Source organism: Coffea arabica, chromosome 9e (genome assembly GCF_036785885.1).
Source record: "Coffea arabica cultivar ET-39 chromosome 9e, Coffea Arabica ET-39 HiFi, whole genome shotgun sequence".
NCBI classification, from domain to species: Eukaryota; Viridiplantae; Streptophyta; class Magnoliopsida; order Gentianales; family Rubiaceae; genus Coffea; species Coffea arabica.
The window spans coordinates 38,739,769-38,762,216 of NC_092327.1; the positions used below are offsets into that span (position 1 = coordinate 38,739,769).

Genomic DNA, 22,448 nt, shown 5'->3' on the forward strand with positions numbered 1-22,448 from the left:
TTATGCTTCTTTCCTTTTCTCATGTGCTTTCCCCTCCCATAGAAATTTGGATGAGAGATATAAAGGACAAAAAAGTAATCTATTTTCTCATGCAGCTTTGTATGGTGTACATACAGCCTAAATCCATTTAACATGAATTTTGGAAGCCAAATTGATTGTAAATAATGTATATAACAAATTCAAATATTTATCAATCTAAAAGATTTGTGGCTTTATTTGCTTGAGCGTTCATCTAAATCTCTTTTTCTGGACATTCATATAAAATAGTTGTATTTGATTACAAGTTACAGCGAGATGGGGATTCTGAATATTTCCCTCCTCTCAACTAAATTTAAGAAGGAATCGGTGCAAGGATAAAAGTTTCAGTTGTTCCCTCCTCACATTGCCTCCTCTTGTTTAGACAAAGGTCTTGAAGTTAGAATTATATTGTTACTTAAAGAAGAAAGGACTGCTTCACATTGTTAAAACTGAGTACAAAAGAATAATAAAAAAAAAAAACCTAAGTACAAAAACATTGAGATTATTTGATTTTTCTGTACCCTTTTCATATTATTGAACACAATTTCAATTAATTACGATACTTCTTCAAAAATTCATCATAGGGATTAATGCATGCATGAATTTAATTTTTCGATAGTGCAATGTGTAAATTTTATTATCATATCTGAACTTCTAAAGTTTAAGTGATCATCGAAAAAGAAAAAGTTTGATCATCAATGACAAAAACAAGATGTTCGATTTAAGAACAATGGTTTGTTGCCATGAAACTATCACAAATATGGTTGTTGCTTGTAACTCATTAACACCAGAATTCAGACTGAAATTCATCACATTCAATTTGGTTTTCAAGCCTGGAATTTCCTAAGCACGACTAAAAAGATCAACTACAAAAAAAAAAAAATGAAAATTCAGACTTTGTGCTGGCCATCACCGTAGATAAGGATTAATTGCTCTATCCCCGGCCAAGGGGTTAACGTCCTAAAAACTGGGTAAAAAAAAGAACAACGGCTCTATTCGGATTCACAAATACGTTTTTCAATTATAATGTTGCAATAACACATTCTAAATACAATTCCAAAAGTATTTGATCCATACATACATTCTCAAATGCAATAAAAAATAAAATAATTCCTACCACATAATACCAGCACCACTAATCACCGCCACCAGTACCACCTCCCTCCTCTCTCCTATCTCTCTCTTTCTCCTCCTCCCTTCTCCCCTTTCTTTCCTTCCCCAAAATCCTCTCCCCTTTCCGCAATCAGAAGTTCCAGTTGCGAGCGGCTTTTGGAAGGAAGGAGGAGGGTTTTGCCGGCAAGGGAGTAGGGAGGAGAGAGGAGGAAGAAAAGGAGAGAGAGACAGAGAGAGGAGGAGGGAGGGGGTGGTGTGGTTGTCGTGGTAAGTAATAGTGATGGATGGTTTTTTTAAAAAAAAAAAAAAAAAATACTCCAACAATATTTGAAATTCTAAAAACGCCCTAACAAACAATTACAATAACAATTTTTCATACACTACTATAATACTAAAATTTATGAAAAACAGGCGAAAAAATATCTAATTCATACGGCATTTATGGGAAATTCATTGCCCCTTTTCATTATTCTCTTCCTTCAATGAATTACATTTATAAACTTCAGAATTGTCTTCCTTAGATTTCTCAATGAGCTATTGCTTATGCTCATATTTTTCCCAGCCATGAAATATATTATTTGGGGGAAGCCAGGGAATTGACACCCAATGGGACTTCGCCGCAGTCTCAATTGTAATTCGGGACAAATACAAGGACTGTTCAGTCCGCACACCTTAATATTCAATCATAATTAACCTCTACTCCTTCAAAAGGGGTTCTTGCTTGTCATCCCAGGTTCGCAGACGTTCTCTTGCTTTCTCCACCTGAAAACTCATTAATTAAATTTTGAGCTATTCATATATAACCTTCTTGAATAACCAACCGTAAATAACTTTTTTAGCAAACAAAAATGAAAGGAGAAAATTTTAAAATCATAACTAAAGAGGTTCTAATTTCGGATATGAACCAGTTATTGCTAACCTCTTTATTCCAGTCCGTCCGAAATGTAGACCATACTAAGATAAGTGTCTGCATCATTGTTCCTCCAATCATTCCGGACCATATACCCTACAAGTAGGAATGGTTAAAGTTGCCAACCAATAACAAATTTCCATCTCCTTCCATCCACAACTCAAGATCCTGTATCAGCTATACCTCAGGTATAAGAAGTAGTGGTGTAAGAAGAAATCAAAGCCTAATTTCATATACCTTAGCTCCAAGTTTATATTTGAAGCCGAGAAGACAACCCAATGGAATTCCTACCACGTAGTAACATCCCACATTTACATAAGCAACATATGCTTGCCATCCACACCCCACAGCAACACCTGATGAAAATCAATGCATAAAAATTAAGAGTCTCTTGAATTGATGTCAATACAACTGAGGAAGAAAAGATGTATGGCCGGGTGTTATTGCACTTATAAATTAAAGCTGCTGCATTATCTATGGTTGAAGTGGACAATCAACAAAGAATTTCAGAGGTTGGTAAAAAGGTACTGTATTGTATTCTACATTTCATTGATCAGCTAGCGTGACTAATTCATTTATCATCTAAGTTTTGGTCGTTGTCTTGGCTGTCTTCATGAATGGCTTTGTGGAGCTCAGTGGTTGCCAATTTGTAGTGGTAATTAAGGGACCTAAAGGTTTCAATCAATGTGTCACAAAAGGCTTTTTTTTTTTTTTCCTTTTTTTTGATGTAATATAATAGGATATGTACAATTTACACCCATCATGCATGTTAGCTTCATTTCCTTTCAGGACCATACACAGCTTCTCAATCAAGAAAGCAAAAAGACGTCCTTTTCTTTTGGTAGGAAATTTCATATCAGGTTTCTAACCATCCGATGATGATTCTCCCTTTCTTCTCTCCTTTTTTTTTTTTTGGGGGTTTTTTAACCCTTCCATATAGATGCTTTATACTATCTTATTATAGGGGATTAATTAGCATATTTCACCTACTAGAGAATCTTTCAGATCTAGGAGAGACGGATTGGATAGTACTAAAAAAAAGTGTAATAAGAGATCCCGTATTTGAATCTCTCACTTACACTTAAAATATATATATATATAAAAAAAGGAAGTTACGTAAAGAGAATTGTGAGTGCATGCATACAAAAGTGACTTCAACTTGCCCATTTCGTTATCTTGGATTCCTGCATGAGCAGTTGAGCCAAATCATGATTACTACAGCATAGACAAAGATATAATCCACAAGTCTCCAAGCCGAGAAAGACACACTTACGCATATTTTTATCCTATATTAATTGGTCAGTAATTAGGATGAGTAATCTGAGTCGTATATGTGCATGTGGATCATTGTTTATTGAAACGTAACATGCATTTATACGCTAATTAATCCCAATTATTCCCATCAAGAACAGCCCAAAAAAAAAAAAGAATACATTTTAAGATTGGAATCTTAACTACGTATGATTAACAACAATATGGTTAATTCTCTGAGGTAAATGTTGTTGAAAAGATGTACTAAACTCTTACCTGACAAGACGGGTTGGACGCCATTGAGGATGAGAGTGACTGCTAAAAATGGGCAAAGATCCGAGACAGCATTGGCTACGGTTTCCCCACTGGTGAATGCGTAGCTAATAACATGTCGCAGCGACAACACGATGATGGCTTCCACCACTGCAACTACAAATGACACAAAATTCACCATAAACACTGCAAATGCTGCCGACTTTGGGTTTCCTGCTCCTAGCTCATTCCCAACCCTCACGCTGCCATGTTAATCCCATCTCAAATATTAATGCCATATTTGAAACAAAATTGTATGTTTAGATAGAGTATTATTTGAAATAAGGCAAATTACACTTTATCCCCTATCGTTTAGCGTTTTTTTAGATAACCCCCTTATGATTTCAAATGCTATACACAACCCCCTCATGGTTTGGATTAAAGTGTTAAAGTGACGAAAATAGTCACTCGTAACAGAACTTCCAAAAATGTTGAAATTACCCTTATAAATACATGACACATTAACCCCATATGATTTTTATATTTTACTATATAACCCCCTTATGATTTTCAAAATATACACATAACCCCCCTTGGTTAATAAATAATTTTCAACTTACATAAGGGTATTTTTGACATTTTAAATGATTCCATTACGAATGATCATTCCCGTCACTTTGATACTTTAATCCAAACCATAAGGGGGTTATGTATAGCTTTTGAAACCATAGGGGGGTTATGTAAAAAAACGCTAAACCACAGGGAGTAAAGTGGAATTTGCCCTTTGAAATATTATACTTGAAATGATTGACGTTTGTTGGGAAAAAAAATACTTGAAATGATTGAACTAGATAGATAGTATATGCTTATGAATTTATCAACAAAAACTAATTAAAAGCTGAACCCACCTAGCTGCTGCATTGAAGCCAACCGAAACCATGAATAATAATCCGTTTACAGCCAAGCTGCACAAGGTCATCAAGACAGACCATAAGATTCTCGGCGCAATGGTAAAATCAACTAGAACGACGACTGTATCATGGTTTTTACAAGAATTATAGGTGTTAATTAATAGTGCAAAAATCAGGAACAATTTAGCAGTATTAATTATACTTTTTTCTCATGATGGTCATGCAATCATTTTCTCGATCGTCGCCATGTGTGTGAGAGTGTGCACATTTTCTCGATCATTTTCTCCCTTGGACAAAGTTACCTAAGTAATGTAATTGAAACTAAATAAAGAGAGGCAATAGATCATAGACGATGACCAATAATACGAGATGAACTACAATTCCGCTTGCATACTATAGAGATCAATTTGAGATGGTAAGACGTCTTTTCTTTATTTTTTTTTTCTTGACATAAAACGTGATGCATGCTTGATGTGAAACTACAGAAATAATTCAACAATAGTATAGTGGACCAAGCATACATTATAGGTAAAAATCTGGGGCTTTGATTGCAGGAGCAGATTCTGTATTCTAGTTCTTTAAATATTGCCTTGTGAGAGGACCCCGCAATACAATAGTTTTGTGTCCAGACTCTTATTGCACAACAGACAAAGCTTTGATGAAATACTCTACCAAGTACTCTCTGCCCTAATAAAGGTTTATGGAGCTGGAAATGGAGGGTGGATGGGGTATTTAATGCCTCTGTGTTTAGCCCTCTATTCAATATATGGAGGGGCTGTTCAATTGACCACAATGACCAGGCATCAGTGGTTGGGAATAAAGCTTGCATGTATGAGGCGCAGGCATCAAATGCTTCTTGATCTGACAATAATTAAAGATGATATTACAGAAGGTTCGTGCGTTAAGAACCAGATTTAGCTTTTCTTTGTGTCTTAAAAAAAAAAAAACACTTTAATTTCTCCTAAAGAGAAAAAGAAGAAAAGAAGCTCTTTCAACTTTTTGGTCCTTCCCCTATTCTCCCTAATAATCATGGTGCATGTGTAATTGGAAACACTCAAAACCTGGGATAAGTAGTATGAGAGGACTTTGAAATGAAAAGATAAAAGGAAAATGTATTAATAACTCCATTAATACATGCATAAAATTTGTCTTTTTTAACCTGTCTTAATTAAACTGAAATTTATTTGCCAAACTGTTAAGGAATAAAAAAAAAAAAATGCGCCCATATTCATATATGCATGGTTATGGAGATACTGGGGCTTAGTTAAAATGTTAGAATTTATGATGATTTGAGAACCATTTCTTTCTACTAATATTCTTTGGTTCATTTATTCTGTTCTTACTGATTCGGATCCATGATTAATGGAAAGCCCTTGATTAAGAATGCTTTTAGCATATATCTATTCATGGTCAATATTCAGTTTTTCAACTTTATGAGAATACAGGCATCAGATAATTAACTATATGGGGCCAAGGGGACCCCCAAAACTATTCGTAAGAGAACCCAATTCTCTGTGCTTTCCCTGCAGGCTACACTTTGCAAGCCAAAATGAGCACGAGCCAGTATCTTACTAAATTAAAATTTATTGTCCAAAAGAAGTACAGAAGCTAAAAGCACAAACTAAGTGGGGTTATCCACCCCAAAAAACGCTTGTGGTTTCTTTTCTACTAAAGTAGATGACTGGTCAATTTTGATTATTAACTTTAGTGATTACGATCCTTTACCAGTTTACAGTGGGGATAGTACAAGAAGTAGAGTCATTTGCTTGCATGGAAGTTTGTGAGAAGTCAAATTGATACCCCAACCTTCCTCATAAGGGAAGGCTGCTTTTTTATGCAACCAAATAATTCTTGTTTTGGGTGGAATTAGCCTAAAATATACTTCATTATGGATGGGCCGAGACAAAATCAGGCTGTCTGTCCAAATAAAATTAGAAAGAAAAACCAGCCTCTCTTTACATTTTTTATGACCAAAAATCGGACAATACCTTATAATGACAAGCTTAAAGTAATACGAGGATATAATTTTTCGATTTTTTGTTTTTCTTGGGACAAGAAAATATGCTTGCACGTCCGGATAGGTAGTAGTAACTAACTAGTGAGGAAGCTCCTGAAACCAATTGTACTTAAAAATCAATAAAATTGTACTACTTAGATTTGAATTGTTTTTCCTCACATTCAGGAATTAGTACTGCGGAACCATATTGGAACGACATGGAATTAAAAAGATTATCACTCCTATACAGGAAGAAACAGTAAAAGATACATTACCAGATTGATAGAGAATCCAAGGAAAGCTCAGGATTTGGAAGCAATCCAGAAATCAACACCAAAATCTGCATATACCAAGTCTCCAAGCACAACATGACTGCTGATGCAGCCGACAATTTCACAAACTCCCGAAGTCCGGTAAAAGCCTCCAATGTGAACCCTGTCCAGGTGGTCTTACACTTATCACTCAATACTATGTAAACAAACTGACCAATCACAATAATCCACCAGGACAAACTCAACACCAGTGATGCCCCAATCAACCCAAGTCCTATCTTGTACACCGAAATCCAGCACAAGAGTACGTGCAAGAATAAGGTGCCCAGTGAGATATAGGCACTAGGTGCAACAATGCTCTGAGCTTGCAGGAACTTCTGTAAGGGAAAATTCACTGCGTAGGCAAAGATTTGCGGGATCAGCCCGTATACGAATACTGCTGCTGCTGATGCCACGCTTTTGGATTCGCCCAGCCAAAGCAGGAGTGGCTTTGATAGAACATAAACCACGGTCACCGGCAACCCTGTTAAGATGAGTACCACCGTTGATCTTTGGAGGTACACCCCTAGCATATCATGCCTCTGAGCTCCATAGGCTTGCCCACATAGAGTCTCCACAGCACTTCCCATTCCTAGCTGTAAAACACAAGAAGCTTGAGTGTGCTTGGATATTTTCATGATATATCATACGTGAAATAAAAAGGTGATAAAAAAAAGTGTGTGAGATACGAGCAAATGGTTTTTTAAAAAATACTGGCTAATTCATGCATTTATCGGACACATTTTCTCTTTCCAGATATTATAGGTATTAATCTTTTCTGTATTGAAAGTTTATAATACTTGGATTTAAGGAGCAAATATATGTGGATATGTGTATTAGTAGGAGATTTAAAGAGATTATGTACCATGAGGCCATAGGCAAAGAGTTGAATGCCTTGGTTGCCGAGGGAGGCAGCAGCAAGCTCAAGATTCCCGAGTTGGCCGGCAAACATTCGAGTGGAGATGGACATCAGATTGTTGATCATGTAAACCATGACGGCAGGTGCTGCTAGCCGAAACAGGAGCCTGAGTTCGATCCAAGAGGCTTGTCGGATGCTTTTGAACCGTGGCAGTTGGGTGTTGGAGAGCACCTTCTCGAGCTCGGTGCTGGCTTCATAGGCTGTCGAGTGGGAGTAGTCCAGTACTCGTGGTGGTGGCGGTGGTGATGGTGTTTGTTGGTTGGATTGTAAGAGTGGTTGATGCAATTCTTCTTCTTCTTGATAGTTATCCATGCTAAGCTCTCTGTGAATTTTTCTCAGCTAAGCCTTTAGTTTTAGCAAAACTGAGTACTATACAATGAGCTATAAACGTGAATTGAAAGGTCTAGGAAGGGAGAAATGGGGCCCTTCTAGTTCAAACTGGTACAAATTTGGTGTAAAAAAAGTCATAATTGAGTTGATGTACAACTCATTGCTAGGTCTGGTTGGGGCGCTGGGCCGGGTCGGAGTGGGGATTAGTCGGGCCGCCTTTACGGACTTGACCCGGACACCCCACTCCGTCGACCAAAAAAAAAAAAAAAAAAAAAGGTACAACTCATTGCTACGTCGATTGGCGCAACGGATCTTCTGTCCCACACCCTGTGCCACTCTCTGTCCCACTTTTTATTATATTGCTATTTCTCCTTCATAAATATCATGTTTTAATTCTTTTTTGTTTCCTTAAGATTCAATAACTATTAATTAAGTAAAAAATAAATACAACAGCTTCAAAAAAGTAATATATAATAGAAAATTAAAAAATACAGCAGAAAATTCATAAAAAATCTCATTTTTTTTATGCATTTTGATTTTTTTGAGTTTGTTAAATTTTGTGTATTACTCAATTAATAGTTATTGGATCTTAAGAAAACAAAAAAGAATTAAAATATGATGTTTATGAAGGAGAAATAGTAATATAATAAAAAGTGGCACAGAGAGTGGCACAGAGTGTGAGACAGAAGATCCGTTGCGGTCAACTGGTCAAAGATATACGCTGTGTTTGGATTAATTATTTTTGGAATATTTTTAAAATATTTTACTGTAATAATATATATGAAAAAAAATTTTATGGCAGATGTTTTTGGTATGTATTTTAAAGTATTTTAGGATTTAAAATTTTTTGGAATATTTTTTAAAAGTTGATACCACAACACGCACCACCCTCTCCCTCCTTTCTCCTACTGCCCTCCTCCCTCCTCCTCTCATCTCTGTTTCTTCAAATCGACACAGCTAATGTTACCATTTTTGTTACGGGTGTATGGCAGTCATTCCCCAGTAGAATTTTTTGAACCCGACCTAGGTTGCTCCCAATATCCTTGTCCCGATTTGTACCCATCACTCGGCTGTTACAATCTCTAGCTCCACATATTTTTCATGGCCACCACCGCTATTTCTACTGTTGAAGTTGTTGCCTCTGCCCAATTCCAAAACTCCGATGTTTTACCCACCATTAATCCTCAATTTACCACTCAGAAGTTACCATGCCCAAGCCACCCCTATGATGGCCTTCACTTGTGGCAATTCATGGTTTCCGGCTCCGCCTATGGCGTGTTGGAACACATGGCCATGTTTCCCGTAGACGCTGTTAAGACCAGAATGCAAGCTATCGGCTCTTGCCCATATGAGATCCACTAGTATTAGTCAGGCTGTTCAGTCAATTATCAAATATGAAGCCCCAGCTGGACTTTGCCGTGGGATTGCAGCTATGAGCCTCAGTGCCGGCCGGCGCACGCAATTTACTTTGCTGTTTATGAAACTTGCAAGAAAGCTTTGTCCCGTGGGAAAAGAAAATAATCCCCCATCACACACGGCCTCGGGGTTTGAGGGAGAAGGAGAGGAGGAAAAGGAAGACGGAGGGGCAGAGGAAGTGGGTGGTGGTGTTCGGTGGAAGGAGAAAACGTGGTAGATTTTTTTATATATATATTTGTGAGTTATTTTTTAGATTGTATTTAAAAAACTAGTTTATGAAAAACAGGAGAATCCAAACATATAATTTTATACCGAAATTGCCCTAGTTTTAATTCTCTCGTGTAAATCAATCGAATTTGGTGTAAACTGGTATAATTTGGTGTAGACATACGTTATAATAAATTGGTGTAAAACTCACGATTACACCCAAAATATACTAGTTTATACCGAAATTATGTTAGTTTACATAATTGAAGGGAACTACAATTGGAGAGTCCCCAAATCCCTACAAATGGTATAAATTGACTTGATCAGTATCTTTGATTACTACGTCTAAGAGCATCCATAATAGTTTATACTCTTTAAAGTGTAATTCACATACCACGCTAGCATTTCACTTTCTCCTTTTTTAGTATACTTCCACTCACAATAGATTACATTCCATAAGTTGTAATAGCGTGTGTCCACAATTAAATCAAATATTTATTTTGATAATACATAACGCATTTCCCATAAATAAATAAAGTATTTATAAAAAATAATTTTGTTATTTTTAAAAAATAAATTATTAACTTTCATTAACTTTTTTACCTTTTAAATTTTTTATTTTCTAAAAAATAATATTATTAATTTCTAAGTTTGAATAATATATCTTTTTCTATCTCTCAAAATAATATATTTTTATTTTTTGAAAAATAATTATGCAATTATTAAACAAATATGTGATACCTCAAATGCGAAGATATGATACCTCCAGAAAATGGGTAATCTGGATAATTCGGAAAATTTTGGTGGTTTTGATTTTGTGAGGATGATGAATTTTCTATATTTGGAGCATTTAACATATTTGTAAAACTACTAAAATTCTCATCCATAATCACAAAATATTGAAATTTTAAAAATTTATGCAAAGAGGTTGAGGAAAATAAGTGAAAGAGTAAAAGAAATAATAGAGTAGAATAGTAGGATATGAAAAAAAAAACGGAGTGTGTTGCGTGTTTATATAGAGAATTAAAACATGCCTGTTGGAAAAGAATGAACGTTGCTAACTTTAACTTGTTGGTATAAATTTTGTCCGTTATGGCTTCAAAAAATTAGTCTGTTACAGCTTCAAAAAAATTGGTTTGCAGACACTGGCCCACCCATTACACGGCCACAATGGGTGACCGCATAATGGACTCGTGTCATGGTAGGCATTACACGCATCATTACATTCCGTTGTGGATGTCCTAAGTCGGACACGGAGCCCGTACGGTTATTTAAAAAAATTCAGGCCGGTTTTGTGCAAAATGCACAAGATATAACTTTATATATATATGGTATAATTTACTTTCAACAACGTACAACTATAGAACAAAATTTTGTGAACTTACGTATAGTGTGAAAACGATATACAAGATGCAATCTAGATTTTACATCTTTTTTTTTTTTTTTTTTTTACCAAACCTTAACCATGAACCTTCAAAAACAGTTGCTGGTCCTACCTCTCCTCCGTCTAACTCGGATATGAGGCCTCTTCAATTAGGATCTGTCCAGTTTCGTCCAATTGTGCAAACTAGTATAATTTTGATACTTTGATAGGTATTATTTGCGTAAAAATTATTTATTTGCATCATAAATATTTTTTTTTATTTTTCAACGACTTTTTGTTTTATATACATCATTAATTATTTCAAATAAACTCCTATTCAAACACACATTCATACTAGTTCACATTGAAAATTATTTCAAATATTTTTCACATAATTGTGAGTTTGTACTAACTAGTCATCATTTTCATTTACATCAAAATTTTACTATCAGTTTACACAATCGAAGAGAACTGAATCTGAAGAGTCCTCATTTCCGTCTAACTCTTCGTCATCTAGAACTATGATGCGTTATATCAAGTTTGAAAAGGTCGTCATGTACCTTTGGGAAAAAAAAAAAATCAAGCTTGAAGTCTTATCATTTGGGTCATTGATCATCATACTTAAGAAGAACCACAAAAAAAAAAAAAAAAAAAAAGTAGCAAGTATCATTTGGGTCGTTTTTTTCTGTTTCTTTATCTATTTTAGCGATCAGCTCGCTTCCAGAGAAACGAACAAATTAGCGGGACGGGGGCGCAAAACAATGATGATACTTTTATATTTGCCATTTTTTTATCCGGGGTTTCAAGTCTTCCATGACAGCAGTCATTATTAATAGAGAAATAGGTATTTTGCAATTTCACTGAACTCTCTCTATATTTTAAATTTACATTTACGTCCTATGATTCGATACTTTTAGTACTCAAACTTTAAAATATGATCAAAAATTTATTAAATACCTTACAATGTCCTCATCTAATAAAGTTTAATTTATTCTCTTGAATAATTGTAAAGTAATTTAGCACAGTTACAAAGAAATAAGTGTGAAGTTTTTATACTCATATTTGTTGCTTAATACTAATCAACTACAAAGAAGTAAGTGTAATTTTTGAAACGTCAAAGATGATCAGTGAAATTGAAGGGAACCTCAAGGGGAGGTTTCGGAAAATATCCCTTGCGCAAAACATGAAGCAATTGAAGGGGGTGAAGAGAATTAATTCAATGTTCAAGTCTATTCATACTCATCAAATACAACTTTCAAGTATTCTTTGTGCTTTTCATATGTTTTCCAATGTTTTCAAACCTCGTGAGGTGTCGAAGACTGTCCTTCTCAAGGAATTGCCACTACATTCTCTCCACCAATATTTCTGATTGTTGACGTGTCATATGCAGAAGTACATGACAAAATTAAAAAAGTAATACTGATAACAATATATCTGCATCAAGAAATAAATGAGTCTAATTTAAAAAAATAAATAAATTAAATGAGTCTAATTTGTGTTATTGGGTGTAAAAACACCATAGACCCATCCCTAACTGGGGCACTCATGTAGGCCCAACTTCAAAATTCTAACCCAAATCATTGGTGGATTGGTTTGGGCGGGAGCAATGGTAGGACTCTGCCCGAAACCACAACCTGTGAGGTGGCATTCCACTTGTACGCGGGCTATTGTTCGGCCACTCACCTTCGATTGTACGAGACACCAGTGATCTTTTCAGACCGAAAAAAGGTAGATGGCAGCCGTTTCCCCGGTGATCTGGTCTCGCTTTCAGGTGCCATGAGAATGCCAGTAAGAAGGGTGATAAACAACTTGCTGTTCTACCTCAAAACCAGTTGACAATGAATCGTGTGGCCTAAGATTTTATTAACATGTGGTTAGAAATCCTTAGATTATCAATGTGAGTCTCTTAATGCTAAGAACCCAATCACAATATAAATAAATCCAAGTTCCAACTCTGATACATGATACAGAACTTGAAATTTCATCTCAATACTAATTAGTAATGAGCGAAATGATTAAAAATATATTATTAATGTGGTCGAAAATCCTTAAAGTATCAATATAGGGCATTTAGTATCCTATCAAAGAGAAAAATAATACGAGAAAGTTGAATGAAAAGGATGGTATCAAGGAAAAGGATGGAAAGGGCGAACGGCGGGCTAACGGGGAGGGGGGGTTGTTGAGGGAAAGAGGTGGTGGTGATTTTGAGAGTGGAGGTAAAGGGTGGTTAGGAGGGTTGAGATAGGGGAAGGGTTAAATTAAATTACAAAATTTTCAGAGCATCTCGAAAAAGTTTTAAAGCGTTAAAAGCTCCCTGAAAATATCAAATCAAAAAAAAAAAAATCTCTATAACTATATCCAAAGTAAAGTGTTTGAAAAAACACTACTAAACTCACTCAATCTATGCTGAACTATGTTTAACATTTATAATTGCATATAACTATAATTGCATTTACTCGAATTTCATATGATCTTTTTTCAAGAACAATTATTGCATTCATAACAAATTGTGATCTTACATTTCTGTGTGTACCCTTCTATTAGAGAAAAGTAATTATATGTGCCTATTTTCTTAATTTCTATCTAACATTTGTCAGCTTAAAAGCCTATAATTCAATCTCTATAAAAAATAACCTTCAGAAATTCCAGGAGCATCTTCTGTGCAATTTTCCCCCCAAATAATTGAACTCATCTATCCTTTGTCAAACTCCCTTTTGCTTTATCTTGTCTTTTAGACTCGGTCAAAAAAAAAAAAAAAACCTATTGCTTAGACCAATCATGCTGATCCAACTTTATAGTCGATGATCCATTTTATGTTCCTTTTCCAAAAGCATGTGAACAGCAACATTACTTTCTTGGTCTGCATTCCTCAAAAAGACTTGACAAGAATTCAGGCCATTGTTTCCAATCATCCACCATGGTCCACACACAGTCCAGGCATGAAGATTGCAAAAATATATCGCAATATCGTCTTATAATAGTAGCATTTTACTTCCTAAACCACATTGTTCACCCGCCGGATGGTGGTGGTTAAAAATCTATTGATAATTCCCACCATATATCAGCCAGCCACTTACTTTTTGTAACCTTTCGCTCACAAGCTGCTTAATTTTGTAAGTATTCTGACTAGGCCAAACTTTTATTTTACCACCCAATCCAAACCTTCCAGGCCAAACTTCTACTTAACATATGAGTACTCTGTATTACTTGTAAGGGTGATGATTTTGAATAATTTTTTGAAAAAAAAAAAATACCATAACACTTTTTATGATGTGATATATATGAGATGAAAAGACAGTTGAAAAACTTAATTACGATGCAATCAGATAATTATTTGCAAGAAAAAGCTATTCAAATACAAGATTTTCTTCGCGATATACGTATGTCTGCGCTCCATCAAAAATAGTTAATTTGTTTCCTCAATTCACAATAGAAGGGTAAGGGATATCTTAGTTTTCCATCTGTTATGGCTTTGTAACTCCATGCACGCGCCACAGATTCAGCACCAATTTTCCAGACATGTTGTCAAGATATCAGGTTAACCTGAAGGGCAAGCAATAAATCATGAGCTTGCAAAATGGCTATAACTAAAGAGGCAGTCGAAAAATATCAATATCCAAATTAATACTACTATAAATTGCAATATGATACTTCTGTTTTATGACGAGACATTTCCCCCTGAACTCAAGCTCCCCTCTGTTTGGTCATTCCACTTTTCCAGGCGTTTCCTGGCTTTCTCCACCTGGCAATGGAAAAGGTCATTTTACAATTACAGCTTCTCTACTTGAATTCCAAGTATCAATTTACCATTTTCCCTCTTTCTTAAGCACAGCCAGACATCCCTTTGTCCTTAATACTAGAGGTACTTGAGCTATGCAAAGCACAGCTTGGGCCCCCTAGAAATTTAGTCAAACACATAACATCAAATTATTTTGGCACATGATAAATCAATAGATATATAGGAGAAAATTGGGCCTCAAAACAATTAAAATTAACAAATGTTATTTGAACTCTCATTTTTGTTAATCACATTTTCACTATTATTTTTATCATATAGTTTTTATTTATTGTAGGAATACAATTAATAAAATATGGAGTATAAATAAAATTTCCCTCAAAATTTGTTGTGAAGAGAAATTCCATCTATGAAGTTAATACCCCTATTTATTGTGATTTGAATAAAGATTTTTGAACTATTATTATGATAATACCCAAAAAAGAGAGAAAATCAATACACTACAAGAGCATTGCTGTATTAATTAGCAGCATAGTCTTAGTTGTAACTAAATCAAAAGCGGTCATAATGCTTCCAGTTTTTAATAATGAGAAAAAGTTTAGAAAACCACTAAGACATGTCACAATCTTCAACATCAATATAACTTACTCTAAAGTTTCACATTTTTCTTTCTTTATTTATTTAAATCTCGTTTAAAGGTGACAACATTATCCTGCAGCTCCAGAATATAAATAGCAAGGTTAGATAAAAAATATGAATTGCTACGTTTCCAGATCTACATATACAAATTAGAATTGAACCATTTTTTTTATTGCAAAAACATCTTCCTAATCAAAATTGAATTTTCTAACAATTTTTAATTGTGACTTCTACCACCAACTACAATTTTTATATGCCAACCCAATTGATACTACAGAACCTGAATAATTAAAAAACAAACAAAAATTAACGTTAGTTTAAATATATACAAAATCTTATAGAACACAGAGGTAGAAGAATGCCTAACTAGATTTATCTTGGTGGAAGCATAACATGATATATCTTTTCTCTTTAAAAAATACACAAAATTGTAGATAATTACAAAATGTAACCAAAAAACAAAGAAAAAGAAAAAAAAAGTGAAGTAAGAAATCAAATCGTGGGAGGAGAAAAGAAAAGAAAGAATTATTGTTCTATTCTTCATAGAAAATGATCATTGGTATAAAATGAATTCTAAGATCTTTTTACATATTTTAATATTTCACCTTTTATCCATGAAAAATACCAAATAATAGCATCATCCTATAAATTTAACAAACAAATGCCAGTTGACTATAACATTATGATCGAAAAATAGAGCAAATATGAGAGATTAGACATGAAGAAAAAAAAGGAAGAAAAGAAAATGTAAAATGGGATAAAAAAATAATAAAAACTTCTCTTTGTTAAGTAGCTAATCATCTCGACGAAAAAAAAAGAACATGGCAACAATTTTAGTTAGATTAGTTTTAAAAAATAAAAAATAACAGCACTTGCCGCAAGAAGAAGAAGAAGCGACACAGTTGATTTTCTGAAGGAGAAAAAATATTTTAATTATTTTGACCCAATTGAATCAAAAAAGGGAAGAAAAAGTTTAGCTAAATTGACCAAGAATCCACTTGTCAAAAATATGTGCAATACATGTGTCAAAAAGATGGGGTGCTATGGTAACTTGGCTTAGAGAAAAAATATTTTAATTATTTTGGTCCAATTGAATCAAAAAAAGAAAGGAAAAGTTTAGCTAAATTGACCAAGAATCCACTTGTCAAAAACATGTGCAATACATGTGTCAAAAAGATGAGGTGCTATAGTAACTTGGTTTTTTTCTTATATAATAGGTAGATGTAACAACTAAGAATTACTGTTGTTTGTTGTGGACCAACAGTAGGGGTGGCAATTCGGGTCCAAATCAGGTTGGCGGTTCGGGTTCGGGTCAACCCGGCAGAAAAATCTGTTGACCCGAACCCGACCCGCCAACCCGTGACGGGTCAGGTATGCTGACACGAACCCAAAAATTTCAGGTTGACGGGTTGGCGGGTCGACCCGAAATGACCCGAAACTTAATTTTAATTTATTAATTTATCACTGTAATTTCTAATAAAATCAATTTCTCACAAAACTAATTACATAATCAAGTAATAAAAATTTAAATAAATAATTCCAAACCAAATCTAAAATAAATTAAACACCGTAAAAGTGTTTTATCCCAAACAAAATATAAAATAAATTAAAACAATATAAAAGTAAAATATAATATAATATATTATTTGTCCAAATATAATAATTTCAACTTCACACAAATTAAATAAATTCATTTAGGATTAAGTAATTAATGCCTTTGAAAAAAAGAATAACTTAGTTTAGTTAGATAAAATTATTTTTATGTTTATTAAATTATTTTTAATTCGTAAACGGGTCATATCAGGTCACCACGGGTTGACCCGAAATTGACCTGTTTTCTTTTCGGGTTCATCGGGTCCAACCCGATTCTGACCCGAATTCCCGAAACCTCAACCCAAACCCATTAATTTCGTGTTAAGTTCGTGTCGTGTTTTCAGGTCGTGTCGAAAATTGCCACCCCTAACCAACAGACAGGAGAAGACTTTGATTACTTAATTTAGTCTATATCATTTTGACAAAGTGAATAAAGAATATGTCCAACAAAAAAAAAACTTTTCAGTGTTTATGCTGCATAAATTTCAAGGGATAATTTCAGAAACCTCCCCTGAGATTACTGACATTTTCACATAGCTCCCCTCAGGTTTAGAAAATTACACCAATCTCCCTTGATGCAGTGAAATGACAAGAATGTCCTTCATTAAATAGATAATCTATACCATGTGATTAAACAAAATGGTGAAAGGAAAAAAAAATTGTCACTACTACCCATCTTGCCATAAATTCACCAACTACTTATAGTTATTTGTTTCTCCCATCCCCCTTGAGTCCTATCTTTTTTCTCCTTCTTCCCATAACCTGTTCCCACCAACCATAATGACAGCAAAGCAATGTCTGCCTCTCTCATTCTTAGTAATTAGAACCTTTCGATTTTTCAACTTTTCTTATGCTTTGCTGATGCTAATGACTTGAAATTGCCAAATAATAAATCATGAGGTAAGTAGATTTTACTATCAAAATAGATAGAGACGAAGAGGATACTAGTGGATTTAAAAAAAAAAAAAAAACTGATGGTTGGAAGGGGAAGAGGTCTAGATGAGGGGCATGCAATTTTGCCTTCTATAAAGATAAATTTTCTTGTATATTAATACTGCATTTGGGTCTCTTTAATTGATTTGCAATAGTTGATAGTAGTTTGCTATGGATATCGAAGTTGGTCTAGATCCCTAGATGTTGATGGAGTATTACTAAATTGTATGCTTTGCTATGTAAAAGCATTGCTCTTTGGTATTGGGGGTTGTAGGCTAGGATATTGTTTTATGTTTGACAAGATGACAGCCAATGAGATCACAGTTTGGAATTTGAGATTGGTTAATTTTGGATAAGGAATAAAATAGATGAATTGTAGAAACATTTGGGTATTTGAGGTGACCGTTGTAATTGATTTGCACTGAAAGCATTTGAGCTGAGGTTAGGAATTTTGTGACTGCCCAAATTTTGGGGACTGAGTTGGAGTGAATTTGGAATTCTGCCATACTGTAGGGATGGATTGAGTTGGGAATGCTTGATTAGTTGCAAAAGTATATAAGTGGAAAGTGGTGACTAAATTATTTTTCCTTTTTGTTTTCACAATTTTAATAGAAGGGTAGTTTAGGATTATTGAAAAAGAATCTAGTAGGTTATTGGGCCTAAAAGGTTACCTAAATAGTAAAAGTAAGGGCAGTAAGTATAATTTTGAATAGTTGAGTGGAGCTATCTATAATTAATAAAAACTTTGGGGGAGGTTTCTGAAATTATCCCAAATTTCAATGAATTTGTGTAAATAAAACTTATCATATTGATGGGAAAAAGAAGGTGCTAGTTCGACTGTAAAGGAAAGAAAATGGTGCAGGAATGTCACATACGGAGTTTCCCTTCTCACACATTCTAGATCTAGACACACAAATGTGAAGCGTAATGATATATATATATAGTATGTACCTCTGCATCCCAGTTGGTCCGACAAGTGACCCAAATTAGGATAAGAGTCTGCATAGCCATTCCTCCCGACAGTCCAGACCATATTCCCTACAAGCAAAAATGGAGATGACCCGGCATTTGCCCCTTTCCAAGATTTTATTTATGCCCATTAAACTTGTAGTGTAATAAATTTGAACAGAATTACAAACCTTAGCACCAAGTTTGAATCTGAAAGCAAGCAGTGTACCCAAGGGAACCCCTACACCGTAATAGCATCCAACGTTGACATAAGCTACAAACTTCTGCCATCCACAACCAACAGCAACCCCTTCACCAAATTCACATGGAAAAAGAAAAAAGAATCATCAGCCACAAGGATGAAATGACTGATAATTATCATCGATAACAGAACTGAATGTCTGAGACATTGATAATATAGTAGCAAGAGTTTCAACCTCAAGCATCAATAGCATTTGTCTTAATGCATAGAGTACACGTTTTAGAGCATATATCATGAAGTATCTTGTCCTTGACGCTGGAAGAATGCAGAATTCTGAACTTAAAATTAGAGAGAAATTAAACTTTTCTGATTACCGGACAAAATCGGTTGAATGCCATTAAGAGTGATCGAAATTGCCAAGATCGGCATAAGATCTGAGGTTGCAATGGCAATATGTTTACCACTAGTGAAGGCATAACTTATGACATGGCGAAATGCAAGCACAAAAATGGCAACAGTCAATGCGATTAGGGATGAGCTTGCAGTCACAACCAATACGGAAAATGCAGCAGCTTTGGCATGTCCAGCTCCAAGTTCATTGCTAACCCTCACACTGTAAGAATAAGAGAATGATCAGTTCTAGATCAGATTCCATACTGTCTAAATCCACTTGCCCTTTCATAACAAAACAATTGTCTAGAAGAGTAATCCATCCATATTTTGTAATTTTTTTCCATATCATTTCAAAATCCTGCCCGATGGTGAGAAATGAAAACTATCTAGAATGCTTTCCGGAGGATTGATTACTGCCTTCAAGCAGGTATTAACATATAGATGACTTAATCATAAGAGTTAGTTGCTTTTGCCAACTAATCATACATTGAGTGACGAAAAAGTTTATTTCTCCCTCGGGCGAAGAATTTGTGTGGAAACATATCACATTAGAAAACTAAAATGTAATGCAAAATAGGAATTAATATGACTAGAAATCATTGTAGCAAATATTATATCTAGCAAAATTCAAAAGTCGGACATAAAGGAGAGGAGAAGAATTCTTGCCTGGCTGCTGCATTGAACCCTGATGAGATCATAAACACCCATCCGTTGATTGTCAAACTGCATATGAGGCCATAAATCTCTATTCAATGAGAAGTTAAGAATTTTATTGGAAAACCATATACAGCAAAACACTGGGCGAGACATCTTCAACATATTCTCTAGTTAGAAGGAACAGGCACTATTCCAACTTTTTTGGAACATAAAAGTTTATTCTAACAGCACTTAAATTTGCATCATTTTCGTCGAAGGAAAATATTTGCAGCATTACTGATGATCGAAATATTATTGTAGAGGTAGCCGTCTCAAAGATCTGAAAGTCACACTTGTCCCTTCTAGAAAACGACACATTCAAATGGACACGTAAAACAATTAGATTACTACTGCATTAAGCCAAAAAAAAAAAATTCTCAAAATAAATTGTAGCCCCTAATTAAAACATATACTTAAGTCTGGATAATCCTCCAATTATATTTAGAGGTAAAGGGATGAGATACATATGGAATGCAAGCGAAAGAAAAGAGGAAAAGTAGTATTCTTTCAGCATACCAAATAGACACCGTGTCCAATGCCACTTCAGGATTTGGTAGTAAACCTGCAATCAAAACCATTATCTGGAAATACCAACACTCTAGGCAGAGCATGACAGCTGATGCAGCTGACAGTTTATAGAAGCTCCATAATCCAGAAAATGCCTGCATGCTAAATCCATTCCAAGTCTTGCGACATCTATCACTCACCAGTATATAGACAAACTGAGGAACCACTATCAGCACCCACGAGAAACTCAACACAAATGCAGCACCCAAAAGTCCCCATCCGAATTTAAACAGTGCGAACCATGTGAGCAACATGTGGACAGCCAGTGCAACTGCTGCTATGACTGCACTGGGGAGGATAATGCTCTGGGCTTGCAAGAACTTTTGTATCGGAAAATTGAAAGCATACAGGAAAATCTGAGGAATCAGGCCGTAGACGAATACAGCAGCTGCAGATGCAACCTCTTTTTTCTGGCCTAGCAAGAGGAAAATAGGCTTGGAGAATATGTAAGCTATCATAAGAGGAATTGCAGTTGCCACAAGTAGGATAGCTGCTCTCTGCAAGTAAATTCCTAACATATCATACTTTTTAGCTCCATATGCTTGCCCACACAGGGTCTCCACAGCACTTCCCATACCAAGCTGCCAAAAATATTTCCATAGTAATTAATTAACACATATTAAATATCTATGTTCATAAGCTTTTGCAAGACTAACGCTTTCTTAAGTCTTAACTAAGACAAATTTTTGTATTTGAATTACGATTTGGATTTCGGTTAGTAATTATCGATTAAAAAGTGGAGAGAAAAAAACAAGATTTTGATATCATGCACTGACACGTGAATTCTTGCATGGATTATTTATTTATGCCATGCCATTAATTTTGTAAATGGACACGTCAAATCTGCATGCGTGACACGTATTGAAGGTTCTTGTGGTTGTCAGAAATTGGCAATGCGGTCATGGAGAAAAATTTCCAACTTACCATGAGTCCAAAAGCCAAAACTGAGAGTCCGTTGTTACCAAGGGAAGAAGCTGCAAATTCAAGATTGCCCAGATGGCCGCAGAAAACCTGTGTTGAAGTTGACATAACGTAGTTGAGAAGGTATACTATGCATGCAGGTGCTGCAATTTGGAAGAGAGTCTTCAACTCGGCGCCGGTGGCCCACCAGAGTCGCCGGAACCTCGGCAAGCTTATGTCCGATAGTATTGCTTCAGTTTTGGAGTCCATTGTTGTTATGTGCTCCGATGCCGGTTGTTCGGATGGTTGCTGCTGTTTAGCATCATGGACCTGATTTTCTTGATTACTCGACTCCATAATTTTTGATGTTTATGATTTCCTTACTGAAGAATCTGGAGAGCTTTTATTTTGTCCCTTTTGGGAGTAAAAATATCAGCCCTGTTGGTAATGGCGGACAATGAGGAAGTGAGAACTCGATTCCGAGGAACAAAACACGAAAGTGCGAGTGATTGTCCAGTGATAAGGACTAAAATTCGGTATATATACTATAATTTAAAGGGATAATGTGATAATAATAATTATGTAGTAATGTTATAAAATAAAAGGGTATTTTTGTTAAATATTTATTAACATGCTGAGTTGAATTATCTATGGGGTGAAATGACTAAAAGATAATATTATGAAGTAAATTGATAGTAATGAAATAGTTTCAGGGAATAATGTAATAATAACACTTATTATTATTATTATTATTGATACATGGTTGCATGTATTAGTATGATATAGATATCGTAATTACGGTCACTCTATATGGTTGATTATAGCCTTAGGATTTTGAGTTCTG

At 35.0% G+C, this 22,448-nt stretch overlaps 2 protein-coding genes across 3 annotated transcripts; both read right to left on the reverse strand.

Annotated features, from left to right (window-relative positions):
* Nucleotides 1-1,569: 1,569 nt before the first annotated feature.
* On the reverse strand, nt 1,570-8,106 carry LOC113710641 (protein DETOXIFICATION 40-like). The gene is made up of 7 exons (XM_072065525.1): nt 7,628-8,106; nt 6,727-7,358; nt 4,453-4,509; nt 3,569-3,807; nt 2,279-2,397; nt 2,051-2,137; nt 1,570-1,893 (listed from the first exon to the last, which is right to left on the reverse strand). Exons 1-7 carry the CDS (start codon nt 7,991-7,993, stop codon nt 1,828-1,830), a joined length of 1,566 nt encoding a protein of 521 aa, XP_071921626.1. The 5' UTR covers nt 7,994-8,106; the 3' UTR covers nt 1,570-1,827.
* Nucleotides 8,107-14,277: 6,171 nt separating this feature from the next.
* LOC140014474 (protein DETOXIFICATION 40-like) lies at nt 14,278-22,108 on the reverse strand. 2 transcript variants are annotated; one of them, XM_072065357.1, is made up of 8 exons: nt 21,629-22,108; nt 20,654-21,285; nt 20,108-20,164; nt 19,423-19,661; nt 19,038-19,156; nt 18,850-18,936; nt 14,649-14,739; nt 14,278-14,540 (listed from the first exon to the last, which is right to left on the reverse strand). In XM_072065357.1, exons 1-7 carry the CDS (start codon nt 21,959-21,961, stop codon nt 14,656-14,658), a joined length of 1,551 nt encoding a protein of 516 aa, XP_071921458.1. In that variant the 5' UTR covers nt 21,962-22,108; the 3' UTR covers nt 14,278-14,540; nt 14,649-14,655. The 2 variants fall into 2 exon arrangements, with proteins under 2 accessions (XP_071921458.1, XP_071921457.1); XM_072065356.1 differs by lacking the exon at nt 14,278-14,540 and having other exon boundaries at nt 14,711-14,893.
* Nucleotides 22,109-22,448: the final 340 nt, after the last annotated feature.